The 27,159-nt window shown below is 34.5% G+C and overlaps 1 protein-coding gene across 1 annotated transcript in view; it reads right to left on the bottom strand.

Annotated features, from left to right (window-relative positions):
• Positions 1-27,159, bottom strand: part of LOC134726738 (uncharacterized) — a 107,368-nt gene that overhangs the window by 66,790 nt on the left and 13,419 nt on the right. The window contains exons 2-7 of the mRNA XM_063591156.1: positions 23,891-25,147; positions 23,095-23,262; positions 9,007-9,168; positions 7,320-7,496; positions 3,568-5,158; positions 1,492-1,673 (exon numbers count right to left, since the gene is read on the bottom strand). Of these exons, the coding sequence (XP_063447226.1) occupies positions 1,492-1,673; positions 3,568-5,158; positions 7,320-7,496; positions 9,007-9,168; positions 23,095-23,262; positions 23,891-25,147 (3,537 nt within the window). The remainder of the gene's footprint in view (positions 1-1,491; positions 1,674-3,567; positions 5,159-7,319; positions 7,497-9,006; positions 9,169-23,094; positions 23,263-23,890; positions 25,148-27,159) is intronic.

Genomic DNA, 27,159 nt, shown 5'->3' on the forward strand with positions numbered 1-27,159 from the left:
CATTGACCAATGAACCGTGAAAATGATGTCAAGGTCATATGACACTTCCAAAACAGACATGCATGTACCCCTTACAATCATACCATACACTAAATACAGTTTATCAATTGCTTATAGTATTTCAGAAACCTATCAAACCAAAAATATTTACATTAGCCAACGAACCACAAATCATAGGTCAAAGGCATATGAAACCTGCCAGTACATGTACACCTTAGTCCTTCGAAGCATTCCATGCACATGATATGGTTGACCTATTGCAATGGGCTGCATATCTGAGATATGGACTTAATCACTGATCAATCAAATAAGGTTAAGGCAGAGCTAGTGCTAGGTCAGATGAAATGTCTGATAGACATGTAAACACCTTGCAAGAATCTCATATACCTAATATATTTATCCTATTAATCATATTAAAAGTGAGAATTTTAAATGACAAAATAATCACATTTTTTTTAAGCAGTCTTTCACTCAACTATGAAAATGTGGACAATGAATTATGATGGATGTAAAGTTTGTAACATAAGATATCTGCATACCAGGTATGAAACAATTAGATCTGTAACTTCTGAAATATAAAGCTATACAAATAGTACCGTTTTAGTAGCAGGTGAGACAAATAATGATAATATTGGTTGGGAAATCATTATTTAAGTGTCATACAATCCTTTTTAAAATGTTAACAAATTCAGAGGCTCAAATTGTAAAAAAATTCAAAGATTGTACTTTTCCTGTTGACATATTAGAAGCAAGCTGGTGATTATGAATACAACATAAATTTGTATTCAAATTTACAAACATAACAAATACATTACTACAACTAATACTGGTGAGTAAAGAGAAAATATTCTGGTGAAGAGGTCCTTGTTTATGTCCATCATACCCGACAGAGGGTATTTACAGCAAGAACATTATAAACAAGAATGTGTCCAAAGTACATATTTTAATGTTCTTAAAGAAGGTATGACTGTCAACCTGCAACCAAGTGATACAAGTCAGCAGCTAGAGGTCAATGAATGGCCTTCAACCAAGTGATACAAGTCAGCAGCTAGAGGTCAATGAATGGCCTTCAACCAAGTGATACAAGTCAGCAGCTAGAGGTCAATGAATGGCCTTCAACAATCAGCATTAGTCAACCTGCAACCAAGTGATACAAGTCAGCAGCTAGAGGTCAATGAATGGCCTTCAACAATCAGAATTAGTCAACCTGCAACCAAGTGATACAAGTCAGCAGCTAGAGGTCAATGAATGGCCTTCAACAATCAGAATTAGTCAACCTGCAACCAAGTGATACAAGTCAGCAGCTAGAGGTCAATGAATGGCCTTTAACAATCAGAATTAGTCAACCTGCAACCAAGTGATACAAGTCAGCAGCTAGAGGTCAATGAATGGCCTTCAACAATCAGCATTAGTTGACTTAATACTAATCGTTACATAGGACAATCATTCTTTTGAGTATGTCTGGTGTTTCTTCCATCTTATCTTACTAACCTGATAACATCATGTCTTGCCAGTCAGGATAATCTGCCACTTTCCTTGTATCAATCGGGAAATGTTTGAAATCCCATGAGAACTTTGCATCCGTCAGTTCTGACATTGTACAGGATGGACAAACTGCTACCAGAGACAGTATAGACGTAGTTGCTGTTTTCTTCATACAGTTTAAACGACATCTTAAATTTAAGTAGATATTTTTTATTAAAATGTTTTCCAAAATTTATTAATCAATACTTTTATTTAAATATAAGTTCTTACATCTTGGCACAGTCTAGCAGATACCTTTCTAGTTACACTGAAAAACACAGGGTTTCTACATGGTCTAGCTTGTTATATTTTTTATACAATCACTATTTATTTATTGGGCTGAATACAAATATAAGCTAACAAATTTCATAAGTTACTAATAATAAGTCTCAGTGTAAAAAACTGTATTCCCTGTTATACAAAGTGTATACATACATATATGAAGGGCCTGTAGAAAAAGTACTGTGAGTTTGCTGTCAGAAGCTGTGAACGATATTGAATATCAATGTATTTATAAACTATCGATAGCACATGGGTTTGTTGTTATATTGGGAACATGTGTTCATGTTAATTGTAATATTTAAATTATTTTAGCATAACAATAAGTCGCCTTAACAAAGTTAAGAGTTTAAAGTTCTTTGTATCATCATAGCACCTACTGGTAATTCGCAGTAAAAGTTAGCATCAACATTTTCATAGCTTGACCTTTCGAAGCTCATAATTAGTGCATTAAAGTCCCCCTCCCTCACCCCCCTTTATGAACATATTTGTATAAGTATTTAATATTGTAAACACATTGCATTTTTTCTGCAGATCTTAAAAAGAACGTTATGTTAATATTGTTTTGTGATATGAAAGATTCTATTTCATTATTTTTCATTGTCGATGTTTGTTCATAAATACTTCATTAGAGTTCAAGGTCACAAATAAGAAAATATTATCATTTAGTTTGGTTTTATTTGTACTATAGTCCCAGATTGGTTTGATATCCACTGTGATGAATGACTGATGGAACTAAATTATAGTAATTATCTAATCACATTGGTCTCTCCGAATTTGAGTTATTCTTAAAATAAAAGTACACTTATTGAGACAAAACAGGGATTTCTCATTTAAGCCTGCACTATTTTCATGAGTGTTTCCCAATCCATTAAAAATATTATGTTTTCTGTTTACTGTGGTAGCAAGCTTTATATATATATGTTAAGTCTCATAATATAAGTTATATGGTTCACTACTGACCCCATACGGATCCATAGAGGGTTAGTAAAATTCATAGGGGGTGAGGATCCGTAGGGGGTCAGTAGTTAACCGTATAAGGAATTTATCGGACGTTGGACTTTTCCTGCGGCGTTTTGTTGAAAAATAAACAATGAAACACAACAACATTAATAGATGACGTCGCCATTAACGCGTCACGAACCCCATATAAAACTTACTAACCCCATACGGTCTCATAGAGGGTCACCACGTGACGGCGTTTAACCAATCACAACATGATAATTCATCTGTGGTCCGATAACATATATTAAAGTTAGGGTTAGGGTTTGATAACATTTGTTTAGAGTTAGAAAGCTAATAAACAAAACAAAAATCAGCACTTTTTTTCATTTGTAAAGGGGCATAACTCTAGAACAGTTAAAGTGATACCACCAAAATTCAAAGTTGATCTGTATTTTGTGGTAATAATAAGTAAAATAAAAAAAATACTGAACTCCAAGGAAAATTCAAGATGGAATGTCCCTAATCATATGTCGCAATCAAATGATAAAACAAATCTTCTTCTTGATCTGTGTTTTGTGGTAGTTAGCAGTATGTATAAGTTTCAGAACATTTGGTAGAAGCAAACTAAATTTAGAGAACAGAAACCAACTTTAGGATGTACTGAAAGACAGGCGTATAGGGGTAAAATTAGTGCCCCCTCCAGTATGATGAGGGCATAAAAACAGACACAAATCATTGATTCTGTCAGTTACTGAAAGCTATCTCAAAGCCAATAACAACTTATTAATAATTCAAGTTTTTGCATCCTTAAGAACTTACTCTAATTCTAGTTCTGGTGGATCTCCGTCTATAGTCTGAGCATGTTGTACAAAGTATCCATACGATCCTTCAAAGTAGGCACGCAGATATATAAGATAACCAACTCCATTAACCACGTCCTGTCTCTGTACCTGTAACTCAGCATAACCATCAGCCTTAGGACTAAAGTGGGCACATCGATTGTCATCCACTAAACCAATCAGCCAATTGGTATAGTTTTTCTCTATCATTTCTAACCTATTCCAATCTACTTGGTCTATTCTAATCATAATGTTGTAAAAATCTCTAAAAAAGTCAAGGTAGAAATGTTCAAATTTGTTCTCTGTTTTCCTAATATACAACTGTAGGAAATCATCCATTTTGATATAATCCGCTAGTTGTAACCCCTTCTCCATAATGTCAACATAAGATGCATAAGTATTAATAGTAGAATTCATCAGCTCAAGGTCATCACGAATATCTTTAATTGTTCTTAACCAATCATCTAGGACTATAAGAAATGGTGAATTAGTTGTCAAATCTTCTATAGGTACACCTTCAAAGTTGTAAAGGCCTAACATTGTTAAATAACTATCTGAAAGAAGGTCAAGAAAATCCATTAAGTGTTCAACAAATAAAGACCCCTCATAGAAAAGGTCATTAACTAGCTCACTATACTCATTCCTAACTACCTCGTTATCATCTGGTAGAATTATCTCCTTGAATATCTTTGGTTGAACATCTTTGTACAGTTCTTTCATATATTTGATATTGAAGAAATCCTGAAAGGGTCTCGTTTCTATAACATAGTAATAATAATTTGTATAGTTATCATTGACATATGAATCATATCCTGACGAACCATCGTCCTGACCTGATACGTAACTTGTCTTATATCTTTCTCGTATAGTTACATTGTAATCATCAGTTAATTTCCCAGTAGCATTATCAAGGGATTGTACATGTGTATATAAAGTTGAAGCGTTAATTCTGTTTAACTTCTCATTTACTTCTTGTAAGAAATCTGTATTGTACCATTTCTCCACATTTTGCTGTTCAAGAAATACAAACATTGGATCAATCTTGAAACTAAGTAGTTTGTAAATGTCGTTTGTGACAAAGTTCAAGCACGCCCAATCAAAAACAAGACCTGATGGATCTCCAGGTCCATTTTTCAAACTGTATGACCCTGACTTTCCATCCAAGGTCACAGATCCTTCACCAATATATCTGCCTGTTCCTCCTTTAATAAACGTGTTTGGTGGAGGATGTTCTATTTTTAGATACATCGATTCCCCCATCCAGTGTGTGAAGTCTTCGGGATAACCGATCTTGACATGTAAACGATATAACCCGGGTTTAAGGTCATGTGGTTTGAGAGAAAAATAAAAAGAGCTACTGGTACGGTTTTCTTTGATCTCTGTGACTGTACTGTTATTATCCGTCATTCTTTTAAATAGCTCCCACGAATAAAATATTGATGTATTGGTAAAACATAAGTTCTGAGCCAGTGCTTCAATAATAACCTTAGCCGATGTGTAAACAACCATAGGGGAATCTTCCGCCAAATAATTCTGATCAAACACTTCACTGGTCAGACAAGGAGGTATCACTGAAATTAAAACATTGCTGGTTAATAAATAAAATCAAACAAAAAAATTAATGCTGGTTAAATATGGTGGTATAAATGAAACTAAACAAAAACATTGCTGGTTAAATATGGTGGCATAAATGAAACCAAACAAAAACATTGCTGGTTAAATATGGTGGCATAAATGAAACCATTTAACAAAAACATTGCTGGTTAAATATGGTGGCATAAATGAAACCAAACAAAAACATTGCTGGTTAAATATGGTGGCATAAATGAAACCAAACAAAAACATTGCTGGTTAAATATGGTGGCATAAATGAAATCAAAGAAAATAAATTGCTTTGCTAAGCGCAGCTGAATATGACTGCAGATGTCCAACCCTAAAAAGTTGGTGACAAAATGGATACAATATTCACACTTGATACTTGAATATTTGACACATATTAGGTTTCTGTCACAGAATATCTGTAGTCAAAGAACTTAATAATTGGTTATATGAATTGAATTTGTATTCAAGTTTTTGTTTTGTGTAATACACTATGCTGTTGAATATAACACCCCCCCCCCCCCCCCCCCAAAAAATAAATGTAAAGTTATTATCCAGAAACCATCTGTCTTCAAAAGACGCTGAAGAAGACAATGTGATACAGTAAAAACTGTATAAACCGGCTGGCTATAGGACTATGAAAAAGGGACGATTGGAATTGGACAGTTTATTCAGGTGTCCGTTTTGACCGGAAGTTAATGACTTGTGATGTCCAATTTTTGCATGTAAAAGTTCTCTGATTGTAAATTTTTTCTGATATATTAAAATACTTTCACTTGTTTTTCCTTGTTTGCATTATAATGCTCACGTTGTTACGAGTTACGATTTACTTCCATGATCATTAATTTGAAACGTTTGAATGGCCAATTAAAAAGCCAGAATATTATCAAACTTAATATCATCATTGGATTCACCATGATAGCATAAATGAAATCAAATAAAAGTATTTCTAGTTACACGTAAATATAACCAAATAAATATATCCCCAGTTAAACATGGTGGCATAAATGAAATCAAGTTATAGAATTTCTAGTTACACGTAAATATAACCAAATAAATATATCCCTGGTTAAACATGGTGAAACCAAACAAAAACATCAATGACTAGACAATTCCCAACTAGAGGCTCTTTAGAGCCTGTGTCGCTCACCTTGGTCTATGTGAATAATAAACACAGGAAGCAGATTGAAAATTGACTACAAAGGTCAATAACTCCTACAGGGGTCAATTGACCATTTCGGTCATGTTGACTTATTTGTAGATCTTACTTTGCTGAACATTATTGCTGTTTACAGTTTACCTATATCTATAATAATATTCAATATAATAACCAAAATCAGCAAAATTTCCTTAAAATTACCAATTCAGGGGCAGCAACCCAAAAACAGGTTGTCCAATTCATCTGAAAATTTCAGGGCAGATAGATCTTCACCTGATAAACAATTTTACACCCTGTCAGATTTGCTCTAAATGCTTTGGTTTTTGAGTTATAAGCCAAAAACTGCATTTTACCCCTATGTTGTGTTTTTAGACATGGTAGCCATCTTGGTTGGTGTGCCGGGTCACCAGACACAATTTTTAAACTAGATACCCCAATGATGATTGTGGCCAAGTTTCAAATAATTTGGCCCAGCAGTTTCAGAGGAGAAGATTTTTCTAAAAGATTACTAAGATTTACGAAAAATGGTTAAAAATTTACTATAAAGGGCAATAACTCCTAAAGTGGTCAACTGACCATTTTGGTCATGTTGACTTATTTGTAGATCTTACTTTGCTGAACATTATTGTTGTTTACAGTTTATCTCTATCTAAAATAATATTCAAGATAATAACCAAAAACAACAGAATTTCCTTAAAATTACCAATTCAGGGGCAGCAACCCAACAATGGGTTGTCAGATTCATCTGAAAATTAAAGGGCAGATAGATCTACTATTTGTCAAGCTGAAATCTCTCCGTTTTATTGTTTTGATCCTTTTCTTCTCTATCTATTATATTGGATATTCTACTTGTTAGTTTAAAGAATTATAGATTAAAAATTTTTCACATGTATATCATGTGATAAGCTGTAATATATGACTTTCTTGGATAAAAGTTGTTGTTGGTTTGCTATCTTTTATTATAGCTATGTTACCTGTACATAAACCAGTTTCATTTGCGATTCCCTCACAAGGTTCTCCTGAACAGACAGGTTCAGGATCAGAACAGTTACGTGATCTTGTATGATTCCCAATACCATAAACAGATGTCATATTCTCTGGAAAACAGGTAGACCATTCACCCCAAGTTGACCAGCCACCATCTACTAGACCTGAAAAATATCAGTGATTGAATTAATATACCATTCTCCCCAAGTAGACCAGTCACCATCTACTAGACCTGAAAAATATCAGTGATTGAATTAATATACCATTCTCCCCAAGTAGACCAGCCACCATCCACTAGACCTGAAAAATATCAGTGATTGAATTAATATACCATTCTCCCCAAGTAGACCAGTCACCATCTACTAGACCTGAAAAATATCAGTGATTGAATTAATATACCATTCTCCCCATGTAGACCAGTCACCATCTACTAGACCTGAAAAATATCAGTGATTGAATTAATATACCATTCTCCCCAAGTAGACCAGTCACCATCTACTAGACCTGAAAAATATCAGTGATTGAATTACTGTACCATTCTCCCCAAGTAGACCAGTCACCATCTACTAGACCTGAAAAATATCAGTGATTGAAATACTGTACCATTCTCCCCAAGTAGACAAGTCACTATCTACTAGACCTGAAAAATATCAGTGATTGAATTACTGTACCATTCTCCCCAAGTAGACCAGTCACCATCTACTAGACCTGAAAAATATCAGTGATTGAATTACTGTACCATTCTACCCAAGTAGACCAGTCACCATCTACTAGACCTGAAAAATATCAGTGATTGAATTACTGTACCATTCTCCCCAAGTAGACCAGTCACCATCTACTAGACCTGAAAAATTTAGTGATTGAATTACTGTACCATTCTCCCCAAGTAGACCAGTCACCATCTACTAGACCGTAAAAATATCAGTGATTGAAATACTGTAACATGCCTCCTAAAAAGTAAATTTACAAATTGAACAATGCTCCACAAATAGACTCATTACATGGACTCTGTTTTAAAAAAAGGATCAACTGCTTTTTTATCAAGTGAACCAATGATTTAAATGTTCAATCAAGTACAACTTTTTCTATGAACTAATATCAAAACATACCAAATCTTCTTATATGAAAACATACCAAATATTCTTATATCAAAATATACCAAATCTTCCTTTATCAAAATATACCAAATCTTCTTATATCAAAACATACCAAATTTTCTTATATCAAAACATACCAAATCTTCTTATATCAAAACATACCAAATCTTCTTATATCAAAACATACAAAATCTTCTTATATCAAATCATACCAAATCTCCTTATATCAAAACATACCAAATCTTCTTATATCAAAACATACCAAATCATACCAAATCTCCTTATATCAAATCATACCAAATCTTCCTTTATCAAAACATACAAAATCTTCTTATATCAAATCATACCAAATCTTCTTATATCAAAACATACCAAATCTTCTTATTTCAAAACATAAATCTTCTTATATCAAAACATACCAATTTTTCTTTTTTCAAAACATAAATCTTCTTAAATCTATATTTTGTAATCAGTATTGTATCCATTCTATAAAGGAGAGTAATCAATTCATTTTGTACAAGCTCAAAACACTAGCAACATATAATTAAAGTGTAAATATGGTCGGCTATCAACATACCACAGTCCTTTGTGAGTGTATCTACACCAAGAACGCTGCAATTTCTGCCCCCATTACACAGTGAAGGGTTATCACATGTTCTGTATCTACTTGTTTTCCCTAAACAATTAGTGGAACAGTCTTCCCATTCTGTCCAGGTTGAATAATTCCCATTTATTTTTTCTACAAAGAATTAAATGAAAAATATTAGATGATTTTCCACAAAGTAAAACTATTGTTCTTGCTTGTGAGATCTTATAATAAATCACAGTGTAAAATCCTTCTCAGTGCCAACCAACCAAGACAGAAATATTTAACATCAATTCTCTGTATGCATCAACCAACAGCTGGCCACATAAAAAAATAATGTTTTAGAAAAACTACCTCTAACATCAAAGTTAGTTACATTATTCATAAAAATTAGTTTAAAATCTTAATCATCCCAGTCCTTCTTGTCGGTTGCTAAGGAACATAAATTTCCTTAGCAACCAAGAAAAAATTACCTCAAAATGACCAAATTTCAATTATGAACAGCTCATTTATTATGGCAGATAGCTTTACAAAGTTTAGCATTAAATGAACAGCAGAATATGCTTTATAAAAATATATTCATCAAAGTAATTCATTTACGGTGAAATACAGCGTAGAATATCAAAGCTAAAAGCTATTTTAGGTACTGTGGATCTTAGGCAAAAAGTGTAAAATTCTACCAAATTTAGTCCCTAAAATATTTTTTTGGCAGAAATATAGCCGAAACATGACTCACTACGCTTAAAGATGAGGTATTTAGCTAATCATTCATGAAAAAATATCTCTGGGGAAATATATTTTGAAAAAATGGCGGATAATTCAAATTCGGTCATATTTGGGGTGTAAACTGTTCATGTAGGCCAATTTTTCATATGTTTGCTATCATACCAGACAATTTCAACCATATAAACCAACTAACATGTTATATTGAGGTTGGTGTTTGTTATAAATGTTTGTTTAAATGACTGACATATGGTTGACAATAACAAACCTTAATGCAAACCTTAAAAAAGAGGGGGGGGGGGGGGGGTATATTGACATTTTTTTTTTTTTTTTGCACAAACAATTTAGAAATAGAGAGGCACTAAAATCAAAGAATTTTGGTATGGATACTTCAAATGATTTTCTTTAAATACAGAAATTAACAAAATGGGTTCATTACTAGGTTCGTTATATTTTTGGAAAATTTTTGGTTTTATGTTAAAAATTGGGGAGTTTGAGAATCAATTTATTTGCATTTAGACTGAAGATATAACTTTTTTTTTTCTTCAATTCAGTTTAAAGTAAAGGTTAGAGGACAAGATACTACACTTTTGTTGAAAACCCGTAATTTTTGGATGAAGTGTTCTTAAGGCAGATGCTAATTTTATCCCCTTCCCTTTCATGAATGTGACCTACCGAATTAGAGACGTTACGCGCAATGTTCGTACCGTTTACGTTTTTTGTATGTTTTATGGGTAAAACTGCGCTGCAGGTGCAGGAAAAAACGTATTCTAATTAAAACAAAGATATCAATGTACTGGATATAAATGTCCTTGTTCATTTATCTTCATTAAACATAATAAAATGCATTTGTTCGAGTTGTTATGCATTTGATTATGGATTTTGGAGAAAAGAAATGGGCTGTCCCGGGTAACATTTGACGACGAAATCTAAAGTATAAGTCTTCTTTTCGACTTTCTTTTCCCGATTTTCATAATATTTTTTTTGCCGCGAATTGCCATGAAATGACAACCAATTGTTATATATTTATTTGATGGCTTTTGGCGTCTTATTCTGTTTCGCCAGGTAAATCTGCAAAGTTTCATTGTGTCCCATCTCCATTTTCTAAACTACTTTAACAAAAACAGTTAAAAAATACGAATAAATGATGTCATCCGGTGAGAAAATGATATAACTAGTATAATTAAGGAATAACAGTACTGTAGTTGAAGAGTTGACACCGTCAATTGTAGATTTGACGGTCGCAAATGCAGTTTTACTGTAATTAATCAATTTCAAACGCAAAATCGGCCAAACACAAAAACAAAAAAGATTCTAAATTTAAAAAAAATGGTGAAAAAGTGTCACACATTCATTTTTTGCAAAAACGTATCGTACAATCGTAATTAAAGTAAACTATGTTTAGTTTTGCACTTGATTATCGACAATGGTATTCTAATATAGACATGTTATTTACTCTAATCTAATCTAATCTAATCTTTTTAAAATATTTATATTGATCTCCATAGCATTCGGACTTTCCGAGAAAGAACTGTTTGAAAATTGGTGAAAAAGATGTCGCACGCATTATAATAATAATTTCTTACGGCGGCAACCTGACGTCGTTTCGAATAGTCAAAACAACAGTGCCATAAAAACTTACAGAACAAGCACACAACTTAGTCGATTGTCGGAGCATGTGTTGTTCAACTACATATACAGAGAGCTCTGACTTTAACTACGATTTAATTTATCTATATGTTACTGATTTTTCGGATTCTTTTTGTTATTGTGTAAAACGAGTAAAACTTGGGTGGGTATTTGTACGAGCATATCTTTTGTGATTTTATCTTATAGCAATAAAGAGGCTTCTTTAAAAGTTACGGACAAAATATGTTTCGGATGATGCTCCTGATGTATATTTGGAACGATACGAATATATTATTGTGAAAACCAAGAAAAAACTTACACTTGTCAGAAAATGCACTGGACCGGATAATATGTGTAATTACTAAATGGTTCAGTAAAAGTCACGAAATTGTTTTTGAATGTTACTAAACTGACACACGGTCATAAAATTTTCAAAGTTTCGAAATAATACTTGAAAGAGACTTTAGAACGCAGCCGGGTTTTTTTTTAAAGATTCAAGTATTACAATCTGCGGCAATTTTTTTTTATTGCGGGAAACTTTTGAACGGCACTAAATTACTTTATTGTAAGCGCCGAACATTTAGATATGTTGAGAGTATAGATCGTGACACAATATCTTTTGAATTCGTTCCTAATACTAAAAGTCTCTTTTAAGGTCTTTTTCTTCTTTTGACGATGCTTAATTGACAGTAAGGTACCTGTCATGTTATTTTTGTGAAAACTGTTTGGTTGGTAATTACAAAGACTGCATAAATAATACAATTTGAAGTATAAGGCGATCAGACCGACAGTTGTCGAAAACAACTGAAGCCGCTATTTGGGCCCCACAGAAGATGTGGTATGATTGCCAATGAGACACTGTTCACAAGAGACCAAAATAACACAGCAATTTACAATTATATGTCACATAACAGCCTTCAACAATGAGTAAAGCCCATACCGCATAGTCAGCTATAAAAGGCCCTGCAATGACAAAGTCAAACGGGAAAACTAAAAGCCGTATTTATTTTTAAATGAACGGAAAACAAATATGTAACACATAAACAAACGACAACCACTGAATTACGGGCTCCTGACTTGGGACAGGCACATTCATACATAATGTGGCGGAGTTAAACATGTTAGCGGGATCCGAACTCTTCCCCTAACTAGACAAGCACATTAACTTTAGATCCAAATCCATGAAAAACGTCCGATTTTAGCGATAACGTCTGTTACGCTTATAGGCACGAACATCGCGCGTAACGTCAGAGTATTTACCAGATTTGTTTTCACATAAGCAAAACGACGGGTGCCACATGTGGAGCAGGATCTGTTTACCCTTCCGGAGCACCTGAGATCACCCCTAGTTTTTATTGGGGTTTGTGTTGTTTATTCTTTAGTTTTCCATGTTGTGTCATGTGTACTATTGTTTGTCTTTTTCATTTTTACCATGGCGTTGTCAGTTTGTTTTAGATGTACGAGTTTGACTGTCTTTTTGGTATCTTTCGTCTCTCTTCTTTAATAAGTATCAGTGTCAGTGCTACTGGTGTTCTTTCGTGTTCACACTTATTAATTATTTTTAAAAGAAAAAAGGTTTTCGTATTTTTTTAAAGTGTTTTTTGTTGTTGTTATACATATAGATAATTGCTAATTGCCTTAATTTTTTATAGATACTTATTGTCTTTGGCCAAACATGATAAGTTCTGCATGCATTCACGTTATTTTTAATAAATTTGTTAACTTTAAATTGCTTGAACTATAACTCATTTTGTATTGGAGGTTTGAGTCAGTACCCATTTAGTTTCACATCAATTTATATGTACCATACACATGATACAGTTGTAAAAATGTTTTTAAACAATATATTTTATAAACAATAATAAGAACTAGAGGCTCTTACTATAAAGAGCCTGTGTCGCTCACCTTGTGTACAAATAAAACAAAGGACACAGATGGATTCATGACAAAATTGTATGTTGGTGATATTGATGTGTTTGTAGATCTTACTTTACTGAACATTCTTGCTACTTACAATTTTCTCTTTCTATAATAAACTTGACCCTTTAGTTGCAAAGGAAAATATTTTGTAAAAATTTACAAAAAAATACCAAATTCATTGAAATTGTTACAAATTGACTATAAAGGACAATAACTCCTAAAGGGATCAATTGACCATTTTGGTCATGTTGACTTATTACTCTGCTGAACATTATTGCTTTTTAGAGTTTTAGCTCTATCTATAAAGTATAACCACAAACGGCAAAATTTCTTTCAACATTACAAATTGGAGGGGGAGGGCACCAACCCAACAACCAGTTAACCAATTCATCTGAAAATTTCAGGGCAGAAAGAAATTGACTTGATGAACAATTTAATTGTCAGATTTTCTCTCAATGCTTTGATTTCAGAGTTATAAGCCAAAATCTACATTTTACCTCTATGTTCTATTTGTAGCCCTATCTTTGTTGATTGGCTTGGTCACCGTAGACACGTTTAAACTAGATACCCTAATAATGATTGTGGCTTAGATTGGTTTAATTTTGCCTCGATCGTAGTTTCAGAGGAGAATATTTTTGTATAAGGTTACAAAAATTTACGAAAAATTGAAAAAATGACTATAAAGGGCAATAACTCCTTACGGGGTCAACTGACCATTTCAGTCATCCGACTAATTTGTAGATCTTACTATGCTGAACATAATTGCTGTTTACAGATTATCTCTATTTATAATAATATTCAAGATTATAACCAAAAACAGAAAAAAATCCTAAAAGTTACCAATTCAGAGGCAGCAACCCAACAACTGGTTGTCCAATTCATCTGAAAATTACAGGGCAAATATCTCTTGCTATTGCAGTGTATTAGATGTCACAAATAATGTCCGTCAATTGTTTTTAAAATGGACAGACAACATATATATTATTAGTATGTCACTATCTGTGGAATACAGTTTTGTTTTCTATCTCTTGATCGAAGATTTTCAAAAAGGGGAAATAACTCAATTTTTGAAAATTACATCCAGATTAGTTTGAGCATGAAATTCTTAATTGCTGGCATATGTAATATGATATAATTACTCTCAATACATCTAAAAATATTTGTTTCCATAAGAAAGGACTATTTTATCATGAAAATATTCATATGAAATATTTATTTACAAATAGAACCTAAAAAAGGGGGAGTTTCAGGGTAAATTGCAATGACTAATATTCCTCTATTGGCAACTTTCTGCAACATTTCCCCAAGATTTTTTTTGCAGCATTTTGTTGACAAAACATCCACAATTTTATATGTTATAGTCTTTTAAGTGAGGATTTCTGCGTTTTCGGTAAAATCAGGTGTAAAAAATGACAAAAATCGGTCAAAATCATGCCGATTTTTGTGTTAAGTGGACCATCTGAAGTACCAAATAATTGGTTTTTTTTCGAAAAATGTGTCAGTTAGCAGTTTAAAGGATTGAAATCTTCTCCTATACCCATGAAAATAACAAAAAATTGTATGCTTTATCCCATTTTCACCATAAAATACAATGTTAGCCATTTCCGCTTGCTATACTTATATATACATATGATGTCACGTGGTTTCCATGGCAACCAGACTATTCAGATTTTTTTTATTATTTGTTTTTTAATAAGACTGTTAGTTTGGACCATTTCAACTTAAAAAAAAGTAATCGAAAAAAAATAATCTGGCCAAAATTTGTCATATTTGGTCTATTTTTACAGAGAATTGATATTAAGGTTTAGATAAAGCTAAGTAATATGCTACAGGTTAATTTCTGTTGAGGCCCAAGAACACGGTTATTTGGTAGTGCATTTCTTTTAGGCTTGACATATATTCTAAAGAAATAATAAAGAACGTCTTCATAGAACCAAATCTTTATCTAAACTACATGTAGGAAAACAATATCGTCGCTAAGTAGTGACGTCAAATATACAGTTACGTAATTACCGCGGTAAACTACGTTACGACGTTTACCAATTAAATGAAAATGTCTATAATAAAAGAATGTCAAGTAATTTACAACATAGACAATAAATTCAAATTAAAAAATCGCACCAGTTATATACTGTTCACACTATGGACAATTTTCATAGAAAACAAAACCAAAGGACGATAACTGTGTCCTTAGACCAGGAGCATTTCATGGAGTGTCTATTAAATAAAGTCAGTCTCACTCTTTTTAAATACCTTTCAACAAGAAGTCTCTGAAATGTTTTCTCTTCAAATTATCAAAATGAATTTTAAAAAGAACAAATTATCCTTCCATTACATCAGATGTTTTAAATGTTATTTTGTCTTATAACATAAAGAGATTTTTGTAGCTATAAGTTATTCATAATAAAAAGCACCTGTTTATTGACCTCAAACCTGTTAAACAATGTATGCACCTGTAGCCTGTTAACAATAACTTTGTTCAGAACCATAGCATAAAATGATGTCCCTCGTGAAAATTTATCTTCTGAGGATAATTTCATAGAAAAATATTGTCAAATATATCATTATGGAATAGTGTATTTCTCCATCAAATTTGGTAAGATTCTTCGTGACAAAATTTAATTGTAAATTTCTGAAGGAATTTAGACAGATTTTTCCTGATTTTGACCATAAACTGTTATTCCTTTCAGTACAGGTACAAGACTGTTTCAAAATTACAGCTGATAATTTAGGACTAAAAATAAATTGAACACAGACTGAGTTGTCACAGACACATAAATAAATGAAGATCTGTTTACAGACAGACAGTTGGACGGACAACAGTATACCATAAAACGTCCCGTCTTAGACAGACATGAATAAATGAAGATCTGTTTACAGACAGACAGTTGGACGCACAACAGTATACCATAAAACGTCCCGTCTTAGACAGACATAAATAAATGAAGATCTGTTTACAGACAGACGGTTGGACGGACAACAGTATACCATAATACGTCCCGTCTTAGACAGACATAAATAAATGAAGATCTGTTTACAGACAGACGGTTGGACGGACAACAGTATACCATAATACGTCCCGTCTTAGACAGACATAAATAAATGAAGATCTGTTTACAGACAGACGGTTGGACGGACAACAGTATACCATAATACGTCCCGTCTTAGACAGACATAAATAAATGAAGATCTGTTTACAGACAGACGGTTGGACGGACTACAGTATACCAATATACGTCCCGTCTTAGACAGACATAAATAAATGAAGATCTGTTTACAGACAGACAGTTGGACGGACAACAGTATACCATAATATGTCCCGTCTTAGACAGACATAAATAAATGAAGATCTATTTACAGACAGACAGTTGGACGGACAACAGTATACCATAATAAGTCCCGTCTTAGACAGACATAAATAAATGAAGATCTGTTTACAGACAGACGGTTGGACGGACAACAGTATACCAATATACGTCCCGTCTTAGACAGACATAAATAAATGAAGATCTGTTTACAGACAGACGGTTGGACGCACAACAGTATACCATAATACGTCCCGTCTTAGACAGACATAAATAAATGAAGATCTGTTTACAGACAGACGGTTGGACGGACAACAGTATACCAATATACATCCCGTCTTAGACAGACATAAATAAATGAAGATCTGTTTACAGACAGACAGTTGGACGGACAACAGTATACCATAATACGTCCCGTCTTAGACAGACATGAATAAATGAAGATCTGTTTACAGACAGACGGTTGGACGCACAACAGTATACCATAATACGTCCCGTCTTAGACAGACATAAAGAAATGAAGATCTGTTTACAGACAGACGGTTGGACGGACAACAGTATACCAATATATGTCACGTCTTAGACAGACATAAATAAACGAAGATCTGTTTACAGACAGACGGTTGGACGGACAACAGTATACCATAATACGTCCCATCTTAGACAGACATAAATAAATGAAGATCTGTTTACAGACAGACGGTTGGACAGACAACAGTATACCATAATATGTCCCGTCTTAGACAGACATAAATAAATGAAGATCTGTTTACAGACAGACGGTTGGACGGACAACAGTATACCAATATACGTCCCGTCTTAGACAGACATAAATAAATGAAGATCTGTTTACAGACAGACCGTTGGACGGACAACAGTATACCATAATACGTCCCGTCTTAGACAGACATAAATAAATGAAGATCTGTTTACAGACAGACGGTTGGAAGGACAACAGTATACCATAATAAGTCCCGTCTTAGACAGACATAAATAAATGAAGATCTGTTTACAGACAGACGGTTGGACGGACAACAGTATACCATAATACGTCCCGTCTTAGACAGACATAAATAAATGAAGATCTGTTTACAGACAGACGGTTGGACGGACAACAGTATACCATAATACGTCCCGTCTTAGACAGACATAAATAAATGAAGATCTGTTTACAGACAGACGGTTGGACGGGCAACAGTATACCAATATACGTCCCGTCTTAGACAGACATAAATAAATGAAGATCTGTTTACAGACAGACAGTTGGACGGACAACAGTATACCATAATACGTCCCGTCTTAGACAGACATGAATAAATGAAGATCTGTTTACAGACAGACAGTTGGACGCACAACAGTATACCATAAAACGTCCCGTCTTAGACAGACATAAATAAATGAAGATTTGTTTACAGACAGACGGTTGGACGGACAACAGTATACCATAATACGTCCCGTCTTAGACAGACATAAATAAATGAAGATCTGTTTACAGACAGACGGTTGGACGGACAACAGTATACCATAATACGTCCCATCTTAGACAGACATAAATAAATGAAGATCTGTTTACAGACAGACGGTTGGACGGACAACAGTATACCATAATACGTCCCGTCTTAGACAGACATAAATAAATGAAGATCTGTTTACAGACAGACGGTTGGACAGACAACAGTATACCAATATACGTCCCGTCTTAGACAGACATTAATAAATGAAGATCTGTTTACAGACAGACAGTTGGACGGACAACAGTATACCATAATACGTCCCGTCTTAGACAGACATGAATAAATGAAGATCTGTTTACAGACAGACGGTTGGACGCACAACAGTATACCATAATACGTCCCGTCTTAGACAGACATAAAGAAATGAAGATCTGTTTACAGACAGACGGTTGGACGGACAACAGTATACCAATATATGTCACGTCTTAGACAGACATAAATAAACGAAGATCTGTTTACAGACAGACGGTTGGACGGACAACAGTATACCATAATACGTCCCATCTTAGACAGACATAAATAAATGAAGATCTGTTTACAGACAGACGGTTGGACAGACAACAGTATACCATAATATGTCCCGTCTTAGACAGACATAAATAAATGAAGATCTGTTTACAGACAGACGGTTGGACGGACAACAGTATACCAATATACGTCCCGTCTTAGACAGACATAAATAAATGAAGATCTGTTTACAGACAGACCGTTGGACGGACAACAGTATACCATAATACGTCCCGTCTTAGACAGACATAAATAAATGAAGATCTGTTTACAGACAGACGGTTGGAAGGACAACAGTATACCATAATAAGTCCCGTCTTAGACAGACATAAATAAATGAAGATCTGTTTACAGACAGACGGTTGGACGGACAACAGTATACCATAATACGTCCCGTCTTAGACAGACATAAATAAATGAAGATCTGTTTACAGACAGACGGTTGGACGGACAACAGTATACCATAATACGTCCCGTCTTAGACAGACATAAATAAATGAAGATCTGTTTACAGACAGACGGTTGGACGGGCAACAGTATACCAATATACGTCCCGTCTTAGACAGACATAAATAAATGAAGATCTGTTTACAGACAGACAGTTGGACGGACAACAGTATACCATAATACGTCCCGTCTTAGACAGACATGAATAAATGAAGATCTGTTTACAGACAGACAGTTGGACGCACAACAGTATACCATAAAACGTCCCGTCTTAGACAGACATAAATAAATGAAGATTTGTTTACAGACAGACGGTTGGACGGACAACAGTATACCATAATACGTCCCGTCTTAGACAGACATAAATAAATGAAGATCTGTTTACAGACAGACGGTTGGACGGACAACAGTATACCATAATACGTCCCATCTTAGACAGACATAAATAAATGAAGATCTGTTTACAGACAGACGGTTGGACGGACAACAGTATACCATAATACGTCCCGTCTTAGACAGACATAAATAAATGAAGATCTGTTTACAGACAGACGGTTGGACAGACAACAGTATACCAATATACGTCCCGTCTTAGACAGACATTAATAAATGAAGATCTGTTTACAGACAGACAGTTGGACGGACAACAGTATACCATAATACGTCCCGTCTTAGACAGACATGAATAAATGAAGATCTGTTTACAGACAGACGGTTGGACGCACAACAGTATACCATAATACGTCCCGTCTTAGACAGACATAAAGAAATGAAGATCTGTTTACAGACAGACGGTTGGACAGACAACATTATACCAATATATGTCCCGTCTTAGACAGACATAAATAAATGAAGATCTGTTTACAGACAGACGGTTGGACGGACAACAGTATACCATACAACGTCCCGTCTTAGACAGACATAAATAAATGAAGATCTGTTTACAGACAGACGGTTGGACAGACAACAGTATACCATAATATGTCCCGTCTTAGACAGACATAAATAAATGAAGATCTGTTTACAGACAGACGGTTGGACGGACAACAGTATACCAATATACGTCCCGTCTTAGACAGACATAAATAAATGAAGATCTGTTTACAGACAGACGGTTGGACGGACAACAGTATACCATAATACGTCCCGTCTTAGACAGACATAAATAAATGAAGATCTGTTTACAGACAGACGGTTGGACGGACAACATGGACAACAGTATACCATAATAAGTCCCTTCTTAGACAGACATAAATAAATGAAGATCTGTTTACAGACAGACGGTTGGACGGACAACAGTATACCATAATACGTCACGTCTTAGACAGACATAAATAAATGAAGATCTGTTTACAGACAGACGGTTGGACGCACAACAGTATACCATAATACGTCCCGTCTTAGACAGACATAAATAAATGAAGATCTGTTTACAGACAGACGGTTGGACGGGCAACAGTATACCAATATACGTCCCGTCTTAGACAGACATAAATAAATGAAGAACTGTTTACAGACAGACGGTTGGACGGACAACAGTATACCAATATACGTCCCGTCTTAGACAGACATAAATAAATGAAGATCTGTTTACAGACAGACAGTTGGACGGACAACAGTATACCAATATACGTCCCGTCTTAGACAGACATAAATAAATGAAGATCTGTTTACAGACAGACGGTTGGACGGACAACAGTATACCAATATACGTCCCGTCTTAGACAGACATAAATAAATGAAGATCTGTTTACAGACAGACGGTTGGACGGACAACAGTATACCAATATACATCCCGTCTTAGACAGACATAAATAAATGAAGATCTGTTTACAGACAGACAGTTGGACGGACAACAGTATACCATAATAAATCCCGTCTTAGACAGACATAAATAAATGAAGATCTGTTTACAGACAGACGGTTGGACGGACAACAGTATACCATAATATGTCCCGTCTTAGACAGACATAAATAAATGAAGATCTGTTTACAGACAGACGGTTGGACAGACAACAGTATACCATAATACGTCCCGTCTTAGACATACATAAATAAATGAAGATCTGTTTACAGACAGACGGTTGGACGGACAACAGTATACCATAATACGTCCCGTCTTAGACAGACATAAATAAATGAAGATCTGTTTACAGACAGACGGTTGGACGCACAACAGTATACCATAATACGTCCCGTCTTAGACAGACATAAATAAATGAAGATCTGTTTACAGACAGACGGTTGGACGGACAACAGTATACCAATATATGTCCCGTCTTAGACAGACATAAATAAACGAAGATCTGTTTACAGACAGACGGTTGGACGGACAACAGTATACCAATATACGTCCCGTCTTAGACAGACATAAATAAATGAAGATCTGTTTACAGACAGACAGTTGGACGGACAACAGTATACCATTATACGTCCCGTCTTAGACAGACATAAATAAATGAAGATCTGTTTACAGACAGACGGTTGGACGGACAACAGTATACCATAATACGTCCCGTCTTAGACAGACATAAATAAATGAAGATCTGTTTACAGACAGACAGTTGGACGGACAACAGTATACCATAATACGTCCCGTCTTAGACAGACATAAATAAATGAAGATCTGTTTACAGACAGACGGTTGGATGGACAACAGTATTTACAGACAGACATAAATAAATGAAGATCTGTTTACAGACAGACGGTTGGATGGACAACAGTATACCAATATACGTCCCGTCTTAGACGGACATAAATAAATGAAGATCTGTTTACAGACAGACAGTTGGACGGACAACAGTATACCATAATACGTCCCCTCTTAGACAGACATAAATAAATGAAGATCTGTTTACAGACAGACAGTTGGACGGACAACAGTATACCATAATACGTCCCATCTTAGACAGACATAAATAAATGAAGATCTGTTTACAGACAGACGGTTGGACGGACAACAGTATACCATAATACGTCCCGTCTTAGACAGAAATAAATAAATGAAGATCTGTTTACAGACAGACGGTTGGACGGACAACAGTATACCATAATACGTCCTGTCTTACCAGTTGTAAAATAACATGTCTGACATTGTTCATCTGTCTTAATCCAGTGTCCTGTCCTGTAAAACTTACCTGTTGTAAAATAACATGACTGACATTGTTCATCTGTCTTAATCCAGTGTCATGTACTGTAAAACTTACCAGTTGTAAAATAACATGTCTGACATTGTTCATCTGTCTTAATCCAGTGTCCTGTCCTGTAAAACTTACCTGTTGTAAAATAACATGTCTGACATTGTTCATCTGTCTTATTCATGTGTCCTCTTCTGTAAAACTTACCAGTTGTAAAATAACATGTCTGACATTGTTCATCTGTCTTAATCCAGTGTCCTGTCCTGTAAAACTTACCTGTTGTGAAATAACATGTCTGACATTGTTCATCTGTCTTATTCCAGTGTCCTCTACTGTAAAACTTACCAGTTGTAAAATAACATGTCTGACATTGTTCATCTGTCTTAATCCAGTGTCCTGTCCTGTAAAACTTACCAGTTGTAAAATAACATGTCTGACATTGTTCATCTGTCTTAATCCAGTGTCCTGTCCTGTAAAACTTACCAGTTGTAAAATAACATGTCTGACATTGTTCATCTGTCTTAATCCAGTGTCCTGTCCTGTAAAACTTACCTGTTGTAAAATAACATGTCTGACATTGTTCATCTGTCTTAATCCTGTGTCCTCTACTGTAAAACTTACCAGTTGTAAAATAACATGTCTGACATTGTTCATCTGTCTTAATCCAGTGTCCTGTCCTGTAAAACTTACCAGTTGTAAAATAACATGTCTGACATTGTTCATCTGTCTTAATCCAGTGTCCTGTCCTGTAAAACTTACCAGTTGTAAAATAACATGTCTGACATTGTTCATCTGTCTTAATCCAGTGTCCTCTACTGTAAAACTTACCAGTTGTAAAATAACATGTCTGACATTGTTCATCTGTCTTAATCCTGTGTCCTCTACTGTAAAACTTACCAGTTGTAAAATAACATGTGTGACATTGTTCATCTGTCTTAATCCAGTGTCCTGTCCTGTAAAGCTGTCTTTGTCTAGAACGATATCCCTCACAAGAGTCCACTGATCCTGGAGTGTTCATACAAGGTCCCCAGTCACTCCATTCTAGCCAATATCCTTCAACTGTACCTGCACAAAATAATTAAAAATAATTGTTATTTTGTTGACATTATGTATACAAAGTGACATACAAAGTCAACACCTCAACTTTTGTTCAATTTACTCCAAAAATATATAAACTTATATTTTTATCTTTTTTTATCTTGTTTTTAATTAGCCATGGTGTTGTTAGTTTATATTCAATTTATAAGTTTGAGTGTTCCTCTGGTATCTTTCGTCCCTCTTTTATACCTTCACTACCTTTTTTCCCTGATACACACAACCTGATTACAGATAAAAATTGCATTTTAGATATATATATATATTTTAATTATATCAAGCGCCTCTATGATATTTGTTTTAACTGTTTAATTGTATTTATTTCAAGATTGTTATCATTTTATAATCAGAAAAAAAGAAGATTGAAATGATTCATTTTACATAATAATCATACTGATGAAGCATATCAGCTATCTGAAAATTTATAGAGTACATTTAATGTTTCCTTTTTTTGTTATTGGTGTTATTTTGTACACTTTTTCGGTGATTATATGTAAACAGGGTAAATGATTATATGCAAATAGGAAAGATATGTAAATAGGACAGGAGAACATATGTAAATACACATATAAGGAAGGTGAAACATTGAATAATTTACCATTGTGTGTTGTGTTGACACCATCTGTTGTTGAGGGATACGCATCTGTAGTAAAACTGTTGATGCCATTTGTTGTAGGGCAGTCAATGGCAAGATCTGCACTGGTAACAGTACTATGTGTATCTGTAGTATAACTGCTGGTGGCATCATCAGGACTACTTGTGGTTTCACTTGTGCTAATGCTGTACGTATCTGTAGTATAACTGCTGGTGGCATCATCAGGACTACTTGTGGCTTCACTTGTGCTAATGCTGTACGTATCTGTAGTATAACTGCTGGTGGCATCATCAGAACTACTTGTGGCTTCACTTGTGCTAATACTGTACGTATCTGAAGTATAACTGCTGGTGGCTTCATCAGGACTACTTGTGGTTTTAATTGTGCTAATGCTGTTTGTATCTGTAGTATAACTGCTGGTGGCCTCATCAGGACTACTTGTGGTTTCACTTGTGCTAATGCTGTTCTTATCTGTAGTATAACTGCTGATGGCATCATCAGAACTACTTGTGGCTTCACTTGTGCTAATGCTGTACGTATCTGTAGTATAACTGCTGATGGCATCATCAGGACTACTTGTGGCTTCACTTGTGCTAATGCTGTACGTATCTGTAGTATAACTGCTGGTGGCTTCATCAGAACTACTTGTGGCTTCATTTGTGCTTATGCTGTACGTATCTGTAGTATAACTGCTGGTGGCTTCATCAGAACTACTTGTGGCTTCATTTGTGCTTATGCTGAACGTATCTGTAGTATAACTGCTGGTGGCTTCATCAGAACTTCTTGTGGCTTCACTTGTGCTAATGTTATACGTATCTGTAGTATAACTGCTGGTGGCTTCATTAGGACTACTTATGGTTTGGTCTTCACTTGTGCTTATGCTGTACGTATCTGTAGTATAACTGCTGGTGGCTTCATCAGGACTACTTGTGGTTTCACTTGTGCTAATGTTGTACGTATCTGTAGTATAACTGCTGGTGGCTTCATTAGGACTACTTATGGCTTGGTCTTCACTTGTGCTAATGCTGTACGTATCTGAAGTATAACTGCTGGTGGCATCATCGGGACTACTTGTGGTTTCACTTGTGCTAGTGCCATATGTCACTATAGACTCACTTGTAATGCTATCAGCAACAGTGGTATCATATATTTCTTTTGATGAGCTTTCAGTGGCACTAGTCAGTTCATTTGTGTGACTTTCAGTGGCTTCTTCTCCTGTGGTACTTTGTATATTTGTTGATGTACTTGTATAACTTTTATCTGAAAATGAAATTAAAACATTTTTGCAATCTGAGACCTAAAATACCTCTTAAAATCATAACAGAAAATTTGGGCATGATTTCATGCAACAAGCCTCACACTATTGATTTTGGAGAAGAGGTTGTGTGTTATACAAATTATAATGAAGCAAGATCGAATCCTATCTTGAATTAATGATTAACGGCATACAACACTTGTTACATGTATGTAATGCTACCTAATATCATGAATATGTTACTTAAATAATATATTGACAGTACAGTGGAGGAACAAAGACATGTTCATAGGGGCAACCTGTTGACTGCCATATGAAGAGGGTCTACTTAGGCATGCTTCAGTTAATCTCTAAATAATAATAAAAATATCCCAAAAACAAAGCAAGTATGGGAACCAAAACCCCTCCTTTTCCCCCTTCCATCGCACCCCACCCTCTCCAACATCAGCATATAATGTATTAATTACACAATAAAAAAAAATTGAATTTATGTTATATATTCTGAGCTGTCAATGTCAGTTTGACAGCAGTTGTTCCTTGCAAATATGTAATAAATGTAAACACATGAATATAAAGATAGTCAAGAGTATGTACAGTCATAGGAATGTACACAAATATTTATCAACTATATATGTACAGTTAAAAGATGTTCCATTTTTTCCTTAAAAAGTTGTTTTTTCGGGGTTAAGGACACAATAAACCAATTTTATTTTTGAGGGAAAAAATTGTATAAGTTACAGCAATAACAAAAAACATTACTTTTTTTTGGTTTGAAATGTCCTTCTTGGGGGATTCCGTTTTCACAAACTGGAAACACCATACATTTGTAAATTCCACATATTTGACTTTCATCCTTTTTGAAAATAATTGTACCAAGTCAGGAATATGACATTTGTTGTCCAGCCGTTTGATGTGTTTTATCCTTTAATGTAGTCATTTGATTAGGGACTTTCCGTCAGAGATCTCTGTTTCCGTTCAGTCAAATTTTTGTGATTTTACTTTTTATTTGGAAAATGCTGGAAGTGACCGAAGGGGTCTTATAAATCAAAATAACACTTTCCTATTTCATTACATAACCAGAAATTAGTAGTGCTTTTGCTAATTAATATTCATAATATGTAAATAATATTTGTACCATGTGAGAATAATAGACTAGCTTGATATAATACAAATCTTTAAAACACGGATATATTTTAAGTTGCCCGTCACAGAGTCCCTGTTCATAACCACTCTGCTATTTCCATAAAGTTGTCCATCGGTCAAAATCAAAACAATAAACATCAACTTAGTGAATTTTTCGTGTTTCTGTGAGTTTATTCTTCTTGAAATAGTTGCATTTTAAGTTTATGTGGGAACCTAGAGTTCATCGACTACACATGCATACAAGGTTTCACCCGGCAATCTTGTTTTTCTAATGACCTTGTTAGCCAGTTTTCAACACGAAGTTTGCAAATTTCATGTTTTAGCCATTTTAGCCTGTTTTTTATACTGCAATGCTAAAAGCCTCTTGTTTCGATTTTTTAAATAGCTCAGGAACCTTAATTTTTGCAACAACACTTACAGTCATTGTGTTTCGTTTAAATGGTGTATATTGATGTGTATATTTATTTTCTGCCCCAGCAACCTGCCTATCACTTAAATTAAAGTTAAAACAGACATTTATTCAAAATTACCTATCTTTTCAATATATTTTCGTATCCGATTTCTTTAGTATAATATTCAAATAAGCAAAGTGGCGTTGATTTCTGGATGTGGTTTCTTTTGTTAGGTTACTGTAGGCATTGTGTCATAAAAATCTTTAGTCACGGGTTTAATTGTGCGACTCAGTCAAAACAAGGATTTGTATAGTAAGTCTTACTATACAAATCCTTGGTCAAAATTATATCAAGGACGTATCATTAACATATATACGTCCTTGGTTATATCGCCGGGCACTTACCCTCTGTAACGTGAACCGGATGTCAATAAACTAACTGTCAACACAATGCCGGGTAGAAATAACAATGTAATGGTTTAT

Source organism: Mytilus trossulus, chromosome 7 (genome assembly GCF_036588685.1).
Source record: "Mytilus trossulus isolate FHL-02 chromosome 7, PNRI_Mtr1.1.1.hap1, whole genome shotgun sequence".
Classification (NCBI taxonomy): domain Eukaryota; kingdom Metazoa; phylum Mollusca; class Bivalvia; order Mytilida; family Mytilidae; genus Mytilus; species Mytilus trossulus.